Source organism: Lissotriton vulgaris, chromosome 2_1 (assembly GCF_964263255.1).
Source record: "Lissotriton vulgaris chromosome 2_1, aLisVul1.2, whole genome shotgun sequence".
Taxonomy (NCBI): Eukaryota; Metazoa; Chordata; class Amphibia; order Caudata; family Salamandridae; genus Lissotriton; species Lissotriton vulgaris.
This window is the reverse complement of record NC_141687.1, coordinates 1439114513-1439135998: the sequence shown is the minus strand read 5'-3', so window position 1 is coordinate 1439135998 and position 21486 is coordinate 1439114513. Positions and strand designations below refer to the sequence as shown.

General features: G+C 41.7%; 1 protein-coding gene across 3 annotated transcripts in view; it reads right to left on the bottom strand.

Moving 5' to 3' along the window:
• Positions 1-21486, bottom strand: part of SYTL1 (synaptotagmin like 1) — a 444266-nt gene that overhangs the window by 66766 nt on the left and 356014 nt on the right. For all 3 annotated transcript variants that reach the window (XM_086957276.1, XM_086957275.1, XM_086957274.1), the window contains one exon: positions 20404-20565. In XM_086957276.1, the coding sequence (XP_086813402.1) occupies positions 20404-20565 (162 nt within the window). The remainder of the gene's footprint in view (positions 1-20403; positions 20566-21486) is intronic.

Genomic DNA, 21486 nt, shown 5'->3' with positions numbered 1-21486 from the left:
TATGGACTGAAGTATCTTTGCTGCAGGAGCCCGTAGGCCATCTACACCTATCTTCGGATAAGGCAAAAACAGCCTGTGCCTCTATACTCACACTGCCACCATCTGTCACAACATAGCGTGGGATAACCAGGAAGGTGGGCAGCCACTTTTACTTATAAATGGGAGTACACTTTGGTGTGCCCCTGATATCAGGGATGTTGACAAAAAATGGCACTGAGCGAATCTAGTCAGTCAGTCAAAAAGCTTTTATTATCGGTTAAAAACCATAAAAATACATATTTACACATATGCAAGTAAAATAGAAAAATATACAATCTAAAAAGTCCTCAAGAGAGCGCATCTAGTAGATTTGCAGGTCTGTTGAGGTTACTGGAATTAAAAGCACAGAACAGTCTAGAAAAACATAAAAAGAGAGGATGGCACAGCTTCCTAATGCCCAGCAGAGAAACGTTTGTCCCAGTAGCCTCTGGAACAGCTGGCATCTCTCAAGTCAGGGACAAGATGTGCCCAGTCTTTTCATGGGTATTTTTTGGTTCATTTTAGGACAAGGTTTGCTTTTTTTTGCTCATCCACCATGGTTAACTTGGCTCCCCATTCTTACCTTCCTCTATGTGGCTGATGACTTTCTGCCACACTTGAAATAGCAGATAGCGCCATTTGAGTAAAATGGCTTACCTGAACCCGGGGAAAGCACGTATTTCAGCTATATGTTTACAACAGCCATAATGCATTGTAGCTGGAATGAACTGCATGATACTAAATGGTACAGGACTAACTCGAAGAAACAATCCGTGACAATTAATTGGGGAAAAAAAGAAATCCCATTATATAGGTCACGTCATAAGGGGATTTGGGGTTACAGCTGGTATCATCGGGAGCCAGACAGACTCTTTCTGTGGTTGACGCCCAAAATGAAACATTTACTTTTGTCACCTGCACAGGGCCACCATACCCCAGGGGCCCCCACGCCAATATACATCCTTAATATAATAATCCTCTGAGGATGGATACATATTTGCGTGGCGGCCTCTGGCAGGGATTTGGCGGCCTCCGCCTCTGTTCCACTTCCAAACACCCTGACACCCCCTCCCCCTCTTCACTGGCCTCTGCGCTCCGCCCCGCCCGGACCCCCTCTTCCGGGGCCCCCTACCTACGCTCCCTGCCCAGGGCCACCATGAGCCTAGAGCCGCCCCTGATACTGCAAAGCATGTACATCTGGACACAGTTCGTGCGGCTATAAGACAAGTAGGAAAAAAACATCCACCAGTTCATTTCAATATAGGGAGAATGTATCCACAACTTTGGGGAAAACTCAAGTTCACTGTGCCACAAGCATAAGTAGTTTGCATTAATGCAAGTTACTCCTACAGCAGCTCCATGCATGGATTTTAATTTGAAAGCATTCGATCAAGCTCTGTTACAGGAAACTTAGACCATCAGCACAAGAAATACTCTAACAGGATGCCCGGAACCGGGCATTAGGTAGACGTTCTACCGGCAAAGCCTTATCCTTGAAACAGAGAAGATAAAGTTTGTGGAGAACCGAATAACTAGCTGATAGTATGGGCATTAAAGATTTGTGAAACAATAAACAGGTGCACTTGCAGAAGTGAAACAAAGATCAAGGTGCTCAAAAGGGTAAACAGTCATAATATCGATTCCAAAATATAGAATGAACATAATATCGAAGTAAAAATATAGAATGGACAAAATATCGAATGGACACAATATAGTGGTTAAAAATATCGATTTTAAGGTAAGTAATATCGATTTTCAAAATATTGAAGTCAAAATATCGAAGTATACAATATAGGCATTGAATATATCGATTTTTTATTAATATCAATTTTTTTAAGTGTTTTGTATGTTAGTATATGTGTGAAAAGTGTATATGAATTTTTGTAATGTATGTTTAATGTATTTTAAGTAATGAATTTTATGTTATTTAATTTTTGCGTAATTTAATTCTGTAGCGGGTTTTGGGTTTATAGGGGAATAGGGTGGGAAGTAATTTAATTATATTAAATTAAATATTATTTTTAGCAATTATTATTAATTTTTAATTAAATTTCGCTTTTTAGTTCTGTAGCGGGTTGTGGGTTTATAGGGGAATAGGGTGGGAAGTAATTTAATTGTAATTAATTAAATATTTTTATTTATTTATTGGTATTCATTTTGAATTTATTGTTATTTTTTAATTGGTCATTAATTTTTATTAATTGCCAATTAATTTGTATTAATTGTTAATTATGTTAATTTTCTAAATTTATTTTCTGTAGCGGGTTGTGGGTTTATAGGGGAATAGGGTGGGAAGTAATTTAATTGTAGCTAAGTAAATAATTTTTTTCATTCATTGGTATTGATTTTAAATTTATTGTTAATTAATTTTTAATTGGTAATTAATTTCTATTAATTGGCAATTCATTTTTATTAATTGGTAATTATTTTGTATTAATTAAATATTTGATAATTATGATAATTTTATTAATGTATTTTCTGCAGTGGGATGTGGGTTTATAGGGGAATAGGGTGGGAAGTAATGTAATTGTAATTATTTACATGTTAAAAATACTTTTTGTGTATTGATAATTAATTTACTGTTAATTTTTAATTGGTATTAATTTGTATTATTAATTCGTTTTTGTTATTGAAAATTAATTAGTTGTTAAATGATTATGAATAGGTTATTAATTTTTAATAACTAATATGTAGTTGTATTTTTAATTAATTATTACATAATATTAAATTGGTTATTAATTTCAATTAATGTTTTATTGGGATTGATATTTAATTTATTTTTAATAATATATTGAATCATTACTTTCCCTACTGTTAAACTCACTGGAGTGGGAATAGTAATTTTCACCCTCCCGCTATCCAACGCTTTCCCTACTGATGCACTCTCTGGAGTGGGAATAGTATTTTTTACCCCTACGCTATCCAACGCTTTCCCTACTGTTGCACTCTCTGGAGTGGGAATAGTAATTTTTACCCTTATGCTATCCAACGCTTTCCCTACTGTTGCACTCACTGGAGTGGGAATAGTATTTTTTACCCCTACGCTATGCTACGCTTTCCCTACTGTTGTACTCTCTGGAGTGGGAAAGTTAATTTTTACCCCTATGCTATCCAACGCTTTCCCTACTGTTGCACTCTCTGGAGTGGGAATAGTAATTTTTACCCTTACGCTATCCAAAGCTTTCCCTACTGTTGCACTCACTGGAGTGGGAATAGTATATTTTACCCTTACGCTATCCAACGCTTTCCCTACTGTTGCACTCTCTTGAGTGGGAATAGTAATTTTTACCCCTACGCTATCCAACGCTTTCTCTGCTGTTGCACTCTCTGGAGTGGGAATAGTAATTTTTACCCTTACGTTATCCAACGCTTTCCCTACTGTTGCACTCACTGGAGTGGGAATAGTATTTTTTACCCCTACGCTATCCAACGCTTTCCCTACTGTTGCACTCTCTTGACTGGGAATAGTAATTTTTACCCCTACGCTATCCAACGCTTTCCCTACTGTTGCACTCACTGGAGTGGGAATAGTATTTTTTACCCCTACGCTATCCAACGCTTTCCCTACGGTTGCACTCACTGGAGTGGTAATATTAAATGTTACCCTCCTGCTATCCTACGGTAAAATATTGTACATTTTTTATTAATAACTTAAATTAATTATATCTTAATTTTAAGGTAATTTGAATATTTTTAAGTATGTTTTAGTTAATTATATTTATTATTTCATTAATTTTAAATTACTTTTAAGACATTTCAAAAAATTCGATATTTCGACTGACTATATTTTTTACAGACTATATTTTGGATTCGATATTTTTGTACTTACCTGTTTGTAGATAGGAATTCGATATTTTAGCATTCTATATTTTGGTGACTATATTTTGGTAAGTCTATATTTTGTCATTCTATATTATGTCAGTGATCCGCTCAAAAGAAGGGTAGTAACCTTTGACTTTAAAAAAATATATAAAGTATGAATTTTCAATGATGCAACCCAAGTGTCTCCAACCAATCTATTCCACCATTTCTACCTGACAATCAGCAGAAATTTGTTCAGATGTGAGACACCATACTGACCCTGTCCCTAACCCTTTGCTAAAGTCCACGCAAGGCAACTTTTTCTACTGCTACTCCCTTCTCAAAGCAAGTGTACCCTTAGAAAGGTGAACTTTTCTTTTCTGACTCAAGTCCTCGAATTTCTGATAGTTTGCTCAGGGCAAGGCACTGAAAGAAGGCCTGCAAGCCCTACCATGGCTATCTGTTTTTTGATGTTCACTTTGGTAATGACTTTCATAGAGCACTGTACAGCTTAAAATAATTATCACTGCGAGTCATTTTAGACTCAGCGCTGGATCTTACAGGATTACATTGTACAAGTTGAAAGAATTTTCTCTGTGGGGGTACTTTAGAAACAGTGCTGATCTCGTAGGTTTGAGAAATATTTGTCTAAGGACTTTATCTTGGATTACATTCACTGATTTGTAGTAGCTTATCATGGACTTTTGGTGTTAAGTATTTTATTGACAACAAGAACTAGTATATCTCGTAATCTGAAACAACACAAAACCATAGATACCATAGGACATTACCAGACGCCTGAGGTCCAAGTATGTTGGATGCCGTCATTCTTCATAGAATGTTATTACCAGATTCACAAGGGTGAATGAACCTGTAAGACTTCTGAGGGATTGACAGACCGGTATACACAATCAGACACACATGACTAAAAGACACAACCAGAAACCCAATAATGAGCACTAACAAGCACCTAGAGCCCAATGAGCAATGACAGACATCCAGAGTTTTGAGTTTATTAAAGTGCTTTCAGTAGACAGTACAAAACATGGCTGCCTTTCACAAATGCAATTAAAAAGATAAAAAATATTAAAATAAGAAAAGTCGACAAGCAATTAACCTCAAAATCCAAACGACATAAATCATTATAGATTATTATAACACTTCAAGGAAGCTGTAAGCATATAATAACACTTTAAACATACAATTTAAGCGTTCAGAAGTTTTGCACAAATGTTTGGTGCAGCTTTAGAGTCGAAGATTGATTGTTCATTATGGTGTTTCGATTCTTTTGTGACTACAGATTTAGGTTGGAGGACGGCGCAAGACCTAACCTAGCAGCTTCCTTATTCCAATGGATCACATAACTGTATTTTGGCTGCATAGAAAAATGTTCCTTCCATGCCTGATCCACAAGGTTAGTGCCTTTCAAGCTCAACAATTTTAGCTTGTACTTAATGGGAGTGGTCTGACTTTTGGATTTGATTAAGTGAACCCTATATCCTCTTACAGAGCTGCTGTGAGGAAGCTTTCTAGTAATTTAAACAATGACTTCCAAAATTTCCTCTTGCAGCATCCTATATATTCTCTTGACTTGTCGAGCTACCACAGTTACACTCCATAGGAGATCTGACTACCCACTTTTGTTTGGAAAACGTTATTGATGAAACCGCAAAATCTGACTGTGCTTTTGTGCCATCTGCAGGATTGCATTTGCCGCAGCTTTCGAGTTACCTATAGGGCTTTGTATGTGAGTTTTCCAACTTAGTGTCTTGTCAATTAATGCACCAAGATACTAAGAGGAAGTCACTTCCTCCAGTTTCTCACAATTTATGAAGAAGGAAAACTTATGTTCCCTTCTGTTCCTGAAGATCATTGTTTTCGTGTTACTGGTGTTAATGACCATGTTATTTGCAGTACATTAAGATTCCATGGCTAAAAGCTGGGCTTGTAAGCCTTTTGCAGTCTTTGCTATTAAAATTGAATTATCAGGATAAAGTAGGGCTGGGATCTTAAAACCATTGGTTGAAGGGACATCATTTGATGCTTTCCTCACTTCAAGGTACAAGTCACTGATGTATAGGGGAAAATGGAGTGGTACCAAAAGGTATCCCTGCAAGACCACTCTGTTGATATAGATTTTCCTGCTGATATGCCCTTTTTATTAATTAAATCTTATCTGGGAAGAAGTGCCTGTCTACAGCATTTGAATTAGTGACAAAAGCCCCATATCTATGCCAAACAGGCACAATTTTTCCCATAGGTGACTTCTTGGAACCGGATCGAAAGCTGATGAGAAATCTAAAAATGCCACATTTAATGGCAATTTTGTAACTGTGCTGAATTTGCAGATTAAATGAAGGAAAGTAAAAATCTGGTCAATCGTAGAAAGGCCTTCTCCTAAGCCACCTTGTATTGGGAAAATAACGTTTCCGTTAATGACCCACTCATCCAGAGCTGATTAATTACAATCTATATTAATTAAACTATCAGTCTGTATGACTTTTGATCATCTTTATGACCTTTCTCGTAAAATGAAAAAATAAGACAATTTAGTCAAGGGTCTGAGCAGCTTTGAGAAACTATTGCCTTAAAAACCTCTGCAAGAATCTCTAACCACTACTCTATATCAGCGAGGAAAATCTGAAGAGAATCAAATTTAGGCCGGGCCTTTCCTTTGTGGAGACTTTCCGTTGTGGAGACTTTTTATGGCTCCCTTACTTTATCTCTTGTAAACAGCTCTATCTGGTTAGCGGTTATTACGCTGCTAATGGCCCTGACGTTGACACCAGAGGGCAAAGACTCTGGGACGTTTGTGAAATTGGAAATTGTGTTGAACTGGGTTACCCATGCTGCCTCTGAAATATTTGCTTCTTAAAACGTTTTCCTTACTCCAATGCCTTCCCTGATCATCCACCTGAAAGCCTGTAAATCTTTCACAGCTGCAGCTTTTTCAAACATCAGATACTTTGTTGGCAAAATCTACTTTCTTCTTCCTGATTAATAATTTGTAACGTAGTCTGGTCACCCTTATAGCCTGTCTGGTGGATTAACTTTGAAGCACACTTTGTAATTCCAATTTCTTCATCTTGCATTCTTCGTCATACCAACCTATATCACAGACTGATTTAAAGTGCAAAATCTCGAAACAAGTGGAGTTAATGATTTCAGCAGAAGGTCATAAAGGGGTAAAAAAAAATCACCTCGCTTGTGCCATCAATATCTGTCTCTGAAGGTCTACTGATGAAGGGTCCTTTCCACTCTTCAGTTCAGGATTGGAGGTTGGAATTCCACCTTATTCAAACTTGACCCCCAAAACTCCCAGATGTTATTTAGGTTCGGTATGTTCGAGGCATATGTAGCCTGTAGATCATATGCTTTAGCATAGATCGCCATCTAGTGTTGGGTCCGGATGTTTGCACTTTGTTTTTCTCAAAGAAGTCTTTGTAGTTACGAGGTAGGTGACTCCTGCCTTCGGTGATAGTGAGCATTGACAACGGCTCTATCCTTAGATAGTTTTTTTCCGTCATCAGGTTTGGATGCGTATTGCGACGGTTCGGTATTGTTTTCGAACTTCTTCGAAGCGCAATCCTCTACCCTCAACGGGATTGTCTTCGATCGAGGTTTCCCATTTGACGTGCATTGTTCCAACTGAGAAAACCTTTGATCGGGAAACTCGAGGTGGGCCGTTGGGCCTACCCGTGATGACTGCTCTAGCAGCCGATGGAACGGACTCCATTTAAAGTATGTCCCCGGTGTTGTGCTAAGTTTCCACGCACCGATTTGAATGAGGTCTGCAACCTCTGCTTATCCCCGGAACACAACGAAAAGCACCGTGAAGCATGTTGATCATTCCAATCGAAGAAAACAATTTGTGATCGTCGGGCTCAACGCCACAAGATGCAACATCACAGCGGCTCCGTACTGGACATTTTTGGAGAAGATCCAGATATCCAACATCCAGTCGAAGGAGCCAAGGAAGAAGAACAGGTCTCTGTGTCCGAAGCCGACTCTGACATGGAGAAAGAAGAGCACATCACTCCGGGTCAGCGTACCGTGAATACTGATCCCCCTGTGCCCAGTCAACATAAAACAAATTCTCCGGTACCACCTTCGCCTCCGGGCTCAGGTCAGCACCGTCAGAAAGTTTCCGATGCCCCGCCCTCCAGCCCGGCTAAGAAACATAAGGAAAAGCCTTCTGGCTCAGACTCGAGCCACCAACATTCCGGTGCCGAACCAACACCCTCGGCACCAAAACATAAGTCCAAGTCTCTACCCGTCACCACACCACCATGACCAAAGACTACATCTTTGATACTCTGAGCCGAAACCCTCTGCACCAAAAGGATCAGATCTGAAACCCTCCGCACCGAAAGGATCGGAGCCCAAAACCACCAAACATAAAGACACGCAGCCTAAAACTCCTACACCAAAGGCGCTGGAGACGAAACTCTTGTCACCGAAAACAGCAAACAAGGAAAAAGACACTCCACCCAAAGAGCCTCTGTCCTATTACCCAAAACAAAAAAGACTTGTTATTAACCCTAAAACAGGGCACATTCAAGCTACTTTTCCTAAAAAACAAAAGCTGGACCTCACAGAGGACCCTTCGATACCTTCAAAGAAAAAGGACTCCGGTACTAACCCTTCTCCACCTTACATTCCACCTCCCTCTCCTCCTGTTAATCCAAATTTGAGTATTTCACCATCAAATTCACACCACCTCCACTGTCACCTAGCACTCAGGATGTGCATTATGGGGATGGGGATACCGATGACGAGCAGGACATACCACCAGATCAGGACAAAACTCACAATACTGATCCTTGGGAAAATTTCAATAAGGAACCAGATACAGATAATGACCCTGACCTGTATCCTTCCAGACCCTCCCCACCTGATGAGAACATTGGACACGCTCAACTCATTAACAGAGCTACACAATATCACAGAGTGGAGCTCAATAACAAGCCTTTGGAAGAGGATTCCCTCATTGAGACACTCACCTATTCCCAAATATCTACTCACACTTTACCTATGCTAAAGGGCATGTTAAAGCACACAGATGAGGTCTTTAAAGACCCAGTTAGAGCTAGAATACTCACACCCAAAGTAGACACAAAATACAAACCTGCTCCTACAGACCCAGCTTATATTAAAGGTCAGTTGCCTTTGGACTCTCTTGTAGTCTCTAACGCTCATAAGAGAGCTAACTCTCAAACCACAGGTGAGGCTTCCTCTTCTGACAAGGAATCAAAAGTCATTGATGCCTAAGGTAAGAGAGTAGCTACACAGGCTCTGCGAGCATGCTATGATAGGGCTCATTATGATGAGTTTGAACAACTCATGCAACACTTACCTGATCAGTACCAAGCAAAACCTAGTGACCTTGTCCAGGAAGGCAATCTTATCACTAACACTTTCATTAAATGTGCACTCGATGCAGCAGACACAGCAGCTTGTGCAGTAAATACTAGCGTGTTACTGCGCAGAAACGCTTGGCTTAGGATTTCCGGTTTCAAGCAGGAGGTACAATCCTCCATACTTAACCAGCCTTTTGATAAGGAACATCTTTTCGGGCCAGCTGTAGATACCTTCCTTGAAAAAGTGAAAAAGGACACAGAGGTCGCAAAGTCTATGGGGGCTTTACAATTGCCAGCTAATATATGGTCTTTTGGCCACTTCTTTTATAGGGGTGGCCCAAAGACAGTATCCACAGAAAATCCCTCCTCCTCATACAAGGGGAATAATCACTCCACCTCTTCCAGAGGTTATTTTCGAGGAGGTTCTAGAGGGAACAATATTAGAGGAAGAGGCAAGGGCAGCTCTACACTCACTTCCCCCCACAAACAAACAGTGACTTCCCTCCGCTACCCCCGATCATTCCACACCTGTCGGGAGACGTCTCTCACAATTCCTACCTGTCTGGAATTCGATCACCTCAGACAAGTGGGTACTACAAATTATCCAGTATGGTTACTGCCTGGAGCTTACAAGCACTCCCCCAACACCACATAGAATGTCACCAGAACGGCTCACTCTCTTAAAACAAGAGGTTATCTCGCTACTGGAAAAACATGCAATAGAACACGTTCCATTTCATCACCAAGGGACAGGAGTATACTACCTGTATTTCCTAATTCCCAAAAAGGACGGCTCTCTCAGGCCTATATCAGACCTCAGACAGCTAAATCTCTACATCCAATTAGACCACTTCCACATGGTCATACTACAGGTGCTTCCACTACTTCAGCAAGGCGACTTTCTATCCACTCTGGACCTACTTTCACATTCCCATTCATCCGGCTCACAGAAAATATTTCAGGTTTGTGGTGGACAGAAGACACTATCAATTCAAAGTTCTCCCGTTCGGGGTAACTACAGCACCCAGAGTATTTACCAAGTGCCTGCCAGTAGTTGCATCTCACTTAAGAAGACAACACATTCACGTCTTCCCTTATTTAGATGATTGGCTAACAAAAGCTAAATCGAAACACAGCAGCCTATGCCACACTCAAAGGACTGTTCAACTACTTCACAGCTTGGATTTCACTGTCAACCTCGCCAAGCCATCCAACTCTCAAGTGTATCTAGGAGCCACAATAGAAACTTGCAAAGCTCTAGCATACCCAAACCCAGTCAGGATACGCAAAATGCAAACTCTCATATCAAAATTTCAACCTCAGTACACTCTACCAGACCGAGTGTTCATGCAATTGATAGGAATGATGGCCTCCTGCATCTTAATCGTTCCATAAGCAAGACTCCAAATGCTACCAATGCAAGAATACTTAACACATCAGTGGAACCAGGCTCAAGCACAACTAACAGATTTAGTGTTGGTAGATGGCCGCACCCATCGCTCTCTGTAGTGGTGGAACATACAAAACCTTTCCAAAGGACGGCCGCTCCTTGACCTGATTCCACGGATAGTGCTAACAGCGGATACATCTCTCACTGGTTGGGGAGTGCATCTTCTAAAGCACACTATTCAGGGCATGTGGACTGTACAACAAAAACAACTCCACAACAACCATCTAGAATTACTAGCAATGTTTCTTGCTCTCAAAGCTTTTCAACTGCATCTAGTAGGCAAAGCTGTCTTAGTCGGTACAGACAACATGACAGCAATGTACTACATGAAAAAACCGGGGGGCGGGGGGCACTCCTTACAGCTTTAGCAACTAGCTCAAAGCATCTAGAGATAGGCCATACCTCAAAAATATATCTCCTTGCAGAACACCTTCCAGGAGTAAACAAATAGATTGCAGATCTGCTCAGTCGCCAACGACTTCAGATCCATGAATGGGAACTACATCCTCAAGTCCTTCTCCCATTCTTCCAAATCTGGGGCTGCCCAGAAATAGATCTCTTTGACACACACCTCAATGAAAAATGCCCAAGCTCCGCCTCCAGGTACCCACACCCATTGTCCAAAGGCAATGCGCTATGGATGAATTGGACAGGAAAATTTGCTTACGCGTTTCCATCTCTCCCACTAATTCAGTTAGTGGTTCGGAAACTCAAACAGCACTCCGTGACACTAATCCTAGTTGCTGCAACATGGGCTCGGCAGCCATGGTTCACAACCTTGTTGGAACTATCAGTAGTTCCTCACCAAAAACTGTACCTCTCAACCAAGCTTCTCACTCAGAGCCATGGCGAGATAAGACAACCAGATCCCAGTCATCTCAACCTTGCGATCTGGCACCTGAAATCCTAGAGTTTGGCTACCTTAATCTTGGGCCAGACTACATGAATATCATTAAAGAGGCTAGGCGCCCTACCACAAGAGCATGCTCGCAGCAAAATGGAAATGATTTGTAGTCTACTGTACCAACAATCAAATCAATCCACTAGATGCTTCAATGCAAAACATCATTTGTTACCTACCACACCTACAGCGTTCTAATTTGGCGTATACATCCATATGCTTACATCTTGCTGCAATAGCTGCTTACTTACAAAACAGACAGCATTTGTCTCTGTTTCGAGTACCCGCTATCAAAGCTTTTTTGTAAGGACTCAAAAGAATCATCCCTCCTAGACTTCCACCGTCTTCAGAGTGGAATCTCAATATAGTTATCACTAGACTTATGGGTCCACCATTTGAACCTTTACACAAATGTGATCTACAGTTTCTCACATGGAAGGTAGCCTTCCTTATAGCCATCACATCTCTTACGAGAGTGGGTGAGCTTCAAGCAATAACTATACAATAACCATTTTTACAAATACACCAAAATAAAGTGGTTCTTATGACTAAAACCAATTTTTTACCGTTTCTGCCTGTCATATCAATCAATCTGTTGAGTTGCCTGTATTCTTCCCTCAACCAGATTCAGTAGCAGAATGAGCTCTTCACACATTAGATGTCAAAAGAGCCCTACTATAATACATAGAAAGAACAAAACCTTTTAGGAAAACAAAACAGCTTTTTGTTGCTTTTTCAACACCGCATAAAAGCAATTCCATATCAAAAGCAGGTATTGCACGGTGGATAGTTAAGTGCATTCAAATATGCTACATTAAAGCTAAACAGGCATTAACAATTCCCCCTAGAGCACATTCCACATGCAAACTAGGGGCCTCTATGGCATTCTTAGGGAATATACCCTTAGATGACATCTGCAGAGCTGCAACATGGTCTACACCACACACATTCACAAAACACTATTGTGTAGATGTGTTAGCAAGACAACAAGCTAGTGTGGGCCAAGCAGTTTTAAGAACACTATTTCAAACCACTGCAACAGCTACAGGTTAGCCACCGGTTAAAAGATAACTGCTGTATTGTCTATGCTAAAGCATATAATTCGCACAGCTCATATGCCTCGAACGGAAAATGCTACTTACCCAATATGCATCAGTTCTTGGCATATAGAACTGTAGAATGATATGCTCCCACCCGCCTCCCCGGGTACCTATAACTGTTGCAGTATTATCTTACTTAGATACATTACACATGGACATCTATCTTTACTACTTTACTAACTCCATCATCACCCTTTATGGCAAAACAATCTAAGGATGGAGCTGATGTCACCTACCTTGTAAGTACAAAGACTTCTTTGAGAAAAACAAATTGTAAACATCCAGACCCAACACTAGATGGCAATCTATGCTAAAGCATATGATTCTACAGCTCTATATACCAAGAACAGATGCATACTGGGTAAGTAGCATTTTCCTTCTCTAGGCTCAGGGCAGACGTTTTTTACCTCCAATACTAAGAGATTGTGGTCACTTTCCAGTTTCAATTATACCTTCAAACCTGTGCCAATCTGTCATTCTGATCAGGATATAATCGATTGCAGATTGTGCTCTACGGGCGTTATAGCTGGGCATCGTACAGTCTTTGTTTTCATAAGATTTATGAGCCCAGATGAGGCCCTCAGCAAAACAAAACCGGGCTAGACATTTCCCCTTAACGTCTTTCATGGTAAAAGCATGTTTGATTGAAGGAATACTACATGCTCTTATTAATTCTTCTAAAGTCTCATCATCATTTCCCCATTCTCCTATCTTGCAGTTTAGGTCACCACAAATGAGGGGGACTATCTTGTGCTCAGAAAGACAATACAATGCCTCATTGATGCCCTTCAGGATATTTTTGAAGACTGCCAGCTTCTGTTGTGCATAAATATTTATTATTCCCAAAACGGAATGGACTCGGAGTTTGGTATTAACGACTTGTAATTCCCCGTGAGTCCCATCCCAGGCTTTGGAGGAAAGGCCTTCTAATAAGTGATATAGCCAGGAATTTCCCTAGATGTGTAGCCCAGGTTTCCTAAATTATGATTAGGTCATAAGATCATAAGTAGTATATGAGGTTGTCATCACCAAGTTTCTGAGGAGTTCCTGCAATATCTCCAGGAGACAATTGTGCAGCTACACAGGTTTACTGGAGGATTTACTCTTGTAGAGCACTTCTTCTTGGATGGATATACTTCCTGGTTGCAGGACTGGGGCCTCCTATCATGATTTCCAGTGAGGGTAAATTCACCCTGGTTGGTGACTGATGGAGTGGCCAATGAACATGCCTGTTTAACAGAATTTGCCACTGGGCCTAGTGCTAATCTGGTGACTGGGGAGGGGTTAGCAAGCAGTGCTGACTTGCTCAGGTACTCTATTAGATTTTTACTACCTGTCCACACGAGAATGCAGCTGGAATTGCGTTACAAGGTTGTTGGACTTGGCCCTTTTTGCAGGGTCATCCCTGAACTTTTTGCCTTCCTTCTGTACTTTCTCTGACCTATTTTTGTTGGTTTTATGACTCTGTGCACTTTACCACTGCTGAATTTTGCTAAAGTGCATATGCTCTCCCTACTGTAAATTGATGTTTGGATTAGTGATTCCATGATTGGCTGGTTTGGTTTACTTGTCAGACCCTAGTACAGTGCACGGAGTGAGACCAGGGCTTGTAAGCCAAATGCTGCTGGTGGGCTTGCACCACTGGTTGTGCCACCCACAGAAGCAGCCTGTAAAAGTGTGTCTCAGGTCTGCCATCGCAGAGCCTGTGTGCAGTCTGGTACTACCATGTTGACTGAGCATGTACACCCACTTGCCAGTCCCTAAACCTTCCCTTTTCTTCATATCAGACACCCTTACGGTAGTCCCAAGGGCAGGTGCATTGCAAGTATAAGGTAGGACAAGCCCTGATGTGTGGGGCATGTCCTAAAAGTAAATTACAGCCACTTTCGTTTTTCACTATTGCAAGGCTACCTATTCCCCATAGGCCAGAATGGGCAGTTTAGTTATTACATCTTATAGTCCTAACTGACTCAGGGAACTAGGTAGAAATTCGAGTTTAGAATGCCTGAACTCAGAATGATAAAAGTACATCTTTTTGTGAAGTTGGATTTAACATTCTGTGTTTGAAAATACCACTTTTAGAAAGTAGGTATTTTCTTGTCTAACCATCCAAGCCTCTGCTAGGTTATGTATTCCTTGTTTGGAGTTTAAGTGACCGGGGCTGAGGGGTTCCAGGAGACAGGGTGAGTCAGCACAGGACTGAATAGAGAGATCTACATGCAGATGGGTGGGAGGAGTTGCACCTGGGACATGAATAGGGCTGTGCCTTCCCTCCACAATGCTTGCTCCACCTCCTGTGGTCCGCCTGATGTCTATGCACTGCACTGTGAAAGGAAAGATGGAGTCATGTAAACAGAGTGCTCCAGGACTGACCAGAACTGGTTTGGACTAGAGAAAGGCCTCTCTGCCTTCAGAGAACAAAGAGAAACTGTGTATAAAAGAGGGGACCCAGACCCCAGAACATTAGATCACTTTTGGACAACAAGAGGAAACCGTTGCTGAGGAGTGGAACCAGAGAGACTGAGGAGAGACTATCCCTAAGCTGAAGAGCTGCTTGGGGGGATTGGCCTGCAGTGGTTGCCTGACTGCCAAAGAATGGAGAGAGGAACTTTGTGTGCATTTTAATCAACTTGTAAGGATCTTTAAGGGCTTGAGAAAAGAGCTTGCCTCCTGCTGAAGTCTCAGGGACAACAGACTTCACCTATCTTCTCCCAAGAGTTCTTTTAAAGTGCCTGCAATTGTGCAAGACTTTTTGAGGAACTGCGCATCGCAAGGAGCTGGAAGCGCGACTCGCTAGCAAGAAGCATGATGCCGTACTGCCGCTTCACAACACGAGAGCGCCTCACATCACCGGAGAAGAGGATCGACGTCGCAGGAGATGCCGCCGCAGCACCAGGAAGAGTGTCGCAGGGCCTGTCGTGGCCCCCACGAATGGCTGAGTCATCGCAGGGCCCCCAAAGCGCCTCGCATCGCCAGAGAAGAGTATCGACGTTGCAGCAGACGCTGCCGTATCATCGGGAAGCGTGTTGCAAGGCCTATCGCGGCTCGCATTGTTGTGGAAGCAACTCGCATCGCTAGGAGAGAGGATCATCGACACAGAAGACACTGCAGCATCATCGGGAAGTGTGTTGCAAGGTCTGGCGCGGCTCGCATTGTTGTGGAAGCAACTCGCACCGCCAGGGGAGAGGATCACCGACACAGCAGACGCTGCAGTATCACTGGGAAGCGTGTCGCAGGGTCTGTCACGGCTCGCATCGTGTAAAGCATCTCGCATCACCGGAGAAGGGGATCGACATCGCAGCAGACGCCGCCGCATCACCGGGAAGCCTGTTGCATCAAGGGGAAAGCGCCTTCTTTGTTTCTTTGCACTAGATCTTCAACGCATCAACGTCCTTGCGTGTAAGGGACTACCGCATCACCTTTCCTGCAACACTTTTGTTGCCCTGTGTGTCGCATCTCAAAGTGTCGCATTTTAAGATCTAAAGAGAACTAAGCTAATTCTACCATTTTAAGTACAGTATTGTTGATTTTTGTAGTTTGTGGTCTTGTGTTAAATCTATATAAAAGATACTTATTTTTAATATACAACTTGTGTGGTGTCCATCTGTAGTGTTGTCACTAGGTTACTGCATGTGTTCACAAATGCTTTACACACTGCCTCTGAGATAAGACTGTCTGCTCATACCAAGCTACCAAGGGAGTGAGCAGGGGTTATTTTAAGAGTCTACCCCCTTACCCTGACTAGAGTCAAGGGTTCCTATTTGTCACAAGTACCTACCTGTGCCAATTAGAGACCCCCAAATCTAACAGAGGTCAAGTGGTGAACGTTTTACTATATGCAGATCATTCTTTTTTTTACTGTGCTATTGCCAAACTGATCAGTCAGCCATTCATATGTTTTATTTCTCATTGCCTCAAGTAATTTTTTTCTGGTTATTATAAACAAATTACAGATATCAAAATTCCTTTTCTTTTTTTATCAATTGGACACCTCTATTTCTTAGGCTTTCTGACCATTTGTCTTGGGGCAAGACTAATCACTCAGAAATCAATGACGGTAAGGCCCAAACCAATCTGTTCTCCCTACTTCATCCTTTGAAAAGCAGTCCAAGCTGTCTATTGGTTACTGGTATGGGTGTGGGGAAAGTAGCCTTATTCAATAACATTAGATTATCTTGAGCGGGAGTTGTGAGAGTAGCTTCATTGCCATTTTTCCCAGCCTCCTTTGTGGTAGACTTATCAGTCAGTGCGAAATGTGTTGCGTTAAAGTATTTGTTATTTGCCAGATGTCAATGTGTGGAGGGATAATACACTCTTTTACACATGCAGTTTTGCCCCTTTTCATTAGCTCAGTTTGTCTGAGCTTTTTGATTTCCTTCCTCAGGTCTAACATTTCTTAGATAAGTTCATTTATTGCATCTTGCAGCACTGCGCAATTATGTTTTCCATCTGACCTTGCCTGCATTGTGTGTTAAGTGGTGTAATATCTCGGAGGACTTTTGTTGATCTGGGCTAGTATGCTTATTATAATATTCTTTCTCTGTTGAGGATGCCATTTTCAAAACAGCATCTATATTTGCAATGCTTCCGAGTTGAGAACTTTCTCTGTCCTGGCTTGGGCAAATTTCCTTAAGCCTTTTTTTCCTGCCAAGGCTTGCGACCGTTACTTTATACAGCGCCGAATTGGGGGTTTCTTGGTGTTTGCCTCCCTGTGGCAGCCAGTGGATGTCACGATCGGCCATAGAGCACCGATATGTGAGGCAGATCCCGCAGGTTCGGCAGATACATAAGATAAGGAAGATTGGGAAGAAAGATTTCGCCTGGAGGTTCATTTTGGAATGCTCACTTAAGGAGGCAATACAAGTTTCTGGGGGTTGTTGCTGATGGGAATCCCCTACCCTGTGATTCCCCTCAACAGGTTTTCTAAAGTCCAGCTTTGTTGTGGCATTAGCGCAGTCTACTACCAAATCCCTTTAATGAGCAACATCCACAAAGCTAAATTTTACTGAGCTCGTCAAAGAAAAAATGTGGGGAGATGCAAAAGACATCTCCTAGACCCTTTTGGCTGCTGTGAAGACCACTAAGCGTGCCACAGGGAGAGCCCACTGATAAGATCTGTTCCTGGGGTTCTGGAATCCTCTTCACCATCCTTTTCTCCAAGTGACATCCTAGGAGGGTAATGCAATATTTATTTTTCCTCCGTCTCCTGACTTATCCAACTGCAGGCCCATTCTGATTCACTGTCCTTCCAGACTCTTGCTCTTACTATTAGACTTACTTTGGATCTCCTGGCATATCCTGACTCCAGCTAGCTAGACGTGTGAGGCGGACCTATGATGAAACTCTCATTTCACTAAAAGTCCTTTGGGATCTGCTAGAGCGCTTTGATGATCTAGATATGTGATTAGCTGAGAGGGTTGCTTGCTATCTGTGTTCACAACCACAACGCTGTGCCCTTCTACCCTTGACTTCTGGGGTCAACTTGGCCAGTACTTCAGCAAGCTTGCCTAACTGAGACACAGAGGTTGTATGGAGGAGGCACCAGCTAAACCCATCAGCCCCTCTCTCTTGCTCCAGGCATTCTCCTGCTGCGTCCAACAGACTAAGAGATGGAAAAAGGAGGTGGGCAGCTCAGGGTTCAAAGCAGGTAGTCTTACTTTGAGTCTCCTGGCATATCCTGACTCCAGCTAGCTAGACGTGTGAAGCGGACCTATGATGAAACTCTAATTTCACTAAAAGTCCTTTGGGATCTGCTAGGGCGCTTTGATGATCTAGATATGTGGTTAGCTGAGAGTGTTGCTTGCTATTTGTGTTCACAACGACCCTTGACTTCTGGGGTCAACTTGGACAATACTTTAGCCAGCTTGCATGACTGAGACACAGTGGTTGCGTGGAGGAGGCACCAGTTAAACCCAAACAGGCCCTCTCTCTTGTCCCAGGCATTCAACTGCCACATCCAACAGACTAAGAGATGAGAAAAGGAGGTGGACAGCTCAGGGTGCAAAGCAATAATGAACTACACAGGTGGCAATGAAAGGAGGAGCAAGATCTTGCACAGTGTATTATGTCACGAGGCTCTATAGACGCGATAAGATCTATTCATAAGGATTATCCTGTGCTTCCTATACGCCAAAACAGCAATATGGCAATTATAGCACAGTAACTGGCCTAAACACAATACAACGCACTGGCCAATCAATGAGCTAAACACAAGCAAAATGCAGCATACAGCAAAAGACAAGCTTTGCAGAGATTTAGCAAAAGCCAAGTTACAGAGCCCAGCTGGGTCGGGGGGCTTTCTTCAGGACCTTTGTTGGAATTCGGTTGCTAAATATGCGGGCTAAAATAGATAGGCCAATGACTTACCCTTCATCTGTGATAGTTACTGGTTATTTGTACCTTTAACTGTTTTTTCTTTTTGTGGACTGCTGAGGACCCGGGGCACCGACCGCAGAGTGAGCAAAAGTTGCAGCAGCAGACATCAAAAGGTTTTAAATAAAAGCCAGCCAGTCCCCCGAGGCAGCCCGCAAAATGGAAAAACAGTTACTGGTACAAATAACCAGTAACAATCACAGAAGTAGGGTAAGTCATGGACCTACCTCTTTTAGGCCGCAAATTTAGCAACCTAATTCCACCAAAGGTACTGAAGAGAGCCCCCAGACCCAACTGAAGAAGGCTGATAGCCAGAAACCGGTCCTTGGATGCTTGATTCCAGTCTAGGAAAGACATGGCTTGGTAGTTCGGGCTGGACTGTTCCCATGAGGCACAGGGTCAAGGCTGATTTGCATATAGCCAGTGTCTGACCTAGGGTGGTGTGGAGTGCAAAAAAACGATGGATTTAGGCCCAGATATTTGTACTGGGGTGAATGTAAGACATTGTTCTGCATTCTGTCCATCAACTGTGCTTTTTGCAATTTTCACCCTAAGTGGGCTGGGTATGCTCAGACGTGAGCCCCAGGCTCTCCACATCACTGGAGTCAAGCTATCCAGGCTGAAGAAGGCTGATAGCCAGAAACTGGTCCTTGGATGCTTGATTCCGGTCTAGGAAAGACATGGCTTGGTAGTTCGGGCTGGACTGTTACCATGAGGCACAGGGTCCAGGCTGATTTGCATATAGCCAGTGTCTGACCTAGGGTGGTGTGGAGTGCAAAAAAAACGATGGATTTAGGCCCAGATCTTTGTACTGGGGTGAATGTAAGACATTGTTCTGCATTCTGTCCATCAACTGTGTTTTTCCCAGACCCAACTGGGCATTTATGGGGCTGAAACATGTCAACCACCCACATGAACAAACTAGTGCGTTAGATTATTAGCTTATCTTCATACGCACCACCTTGATTTTATTTTTTCCCACATCTCCAATTAATTAAAGTATTTTCTAATTTGGAGTTGTAGGCAATTTTAACTCACTTCACTTGAGCACTTTTTCATCATTGATAGCATACCCCAAAAAAAACCAATGATAATGCTGTCACGTAAGCAATAGACGGATAATCAAGATATACCGCCCGACCACCTCTGTACATGAATGAGGGTTTTTTAAAGAGGGCCACCTATTATGTCTAAGCCATGTTTTAAAAATCTACTGTATTGTTATTTGGGGATACTTGTGAATTGAGCAGTCTTGAAAATGCAGATATATTCTGTTACAGATAACTGTTAGAATGCTTCCTGGAAGCAGAGAGACAGACAGACAGGCAGGCAGATAGACATACAAGCAAAATGACTGATTCACTGCAAAGAAAACAGAACCTCTCACTTTACTTTACTCACCCTTGGCTGCAGGTTGAACCAGACTGGCTGTGTCTGACTCCAGTCCCATGAGCTCAGCTCAATCTCCACCTCGCCCATGAATAGGTTGCGTCCCAGAGAATCGTGATGCCAGACGGACAAGTTCAAGATCCGGCTCTGAAGATCAGGCTTGTCAATCTTGTACTGTTCAATAGAACAATAGGTCTGTTAGCATAGCACACTACTGCAGAGCACAGTCACTTGAGGGAGCTGGTTATCTGGGGGAGTCTCATCAAGCTGTACCTCAGCTACATCGCCTGACCTTTACATCATCTCTGCTACACAGTGAAAACAACTACATTGTGATTCGCCATATCCCTGATATCTACATTGCGTGAGGGAAGTAATATAGTTCAAATTGAAGACATGGTTATTCATCCTTGGGCCAGGATTAAACTTAAAATAACTTCAATGTGATTAATGAAATCAAGTGAAAAGTACATACACATCTTAAATAAAATCATATTTTATTGCATTGATTGATTTGTAAATGGCTTAAAAGGTACAGGTTAGGTATTTAAATTAAAAATGAAATATTTAAAAATGATATGGTTAAGTTTTAAATTAGTTAAAAATTAATGAAAATGTAAAAGGATACAATAGGTTAATGTGGTAAAACAATATTCATTTATTTAAATAGCCTTTTGTGTGAGGTTACTATATTAAAATAATCATAATTACTCCAATATTCCTTTCAGGGAAATGTGTAGGTAATTCATATAAATAATTTCCAAATGAATACAAACACTTGAAGAATAGATTAAAGTTTCTCATGTAATTACAACTTTGAACAATATATAGTAATAACAGACTTAAATGAATAACCTGAATACTAAAAGATGATTCAAAATCTATCGTTTTTAGGCCATTATAGTGAAATAATTGCATAATAGAGATATTTAGTTGCCAAGTTATGTATTAAATTAAAAGAAACATTTGAAATAGGCAAAAGAGAGGGTATTGCATTTCCAATAAAAAGAAAGCTAGAACAAAAATGAAAACAATCAATGTAAAGGTAGATTAGGAGTTGGGACGATCTAGTAGTTAAAGAAACATGGAAAACGT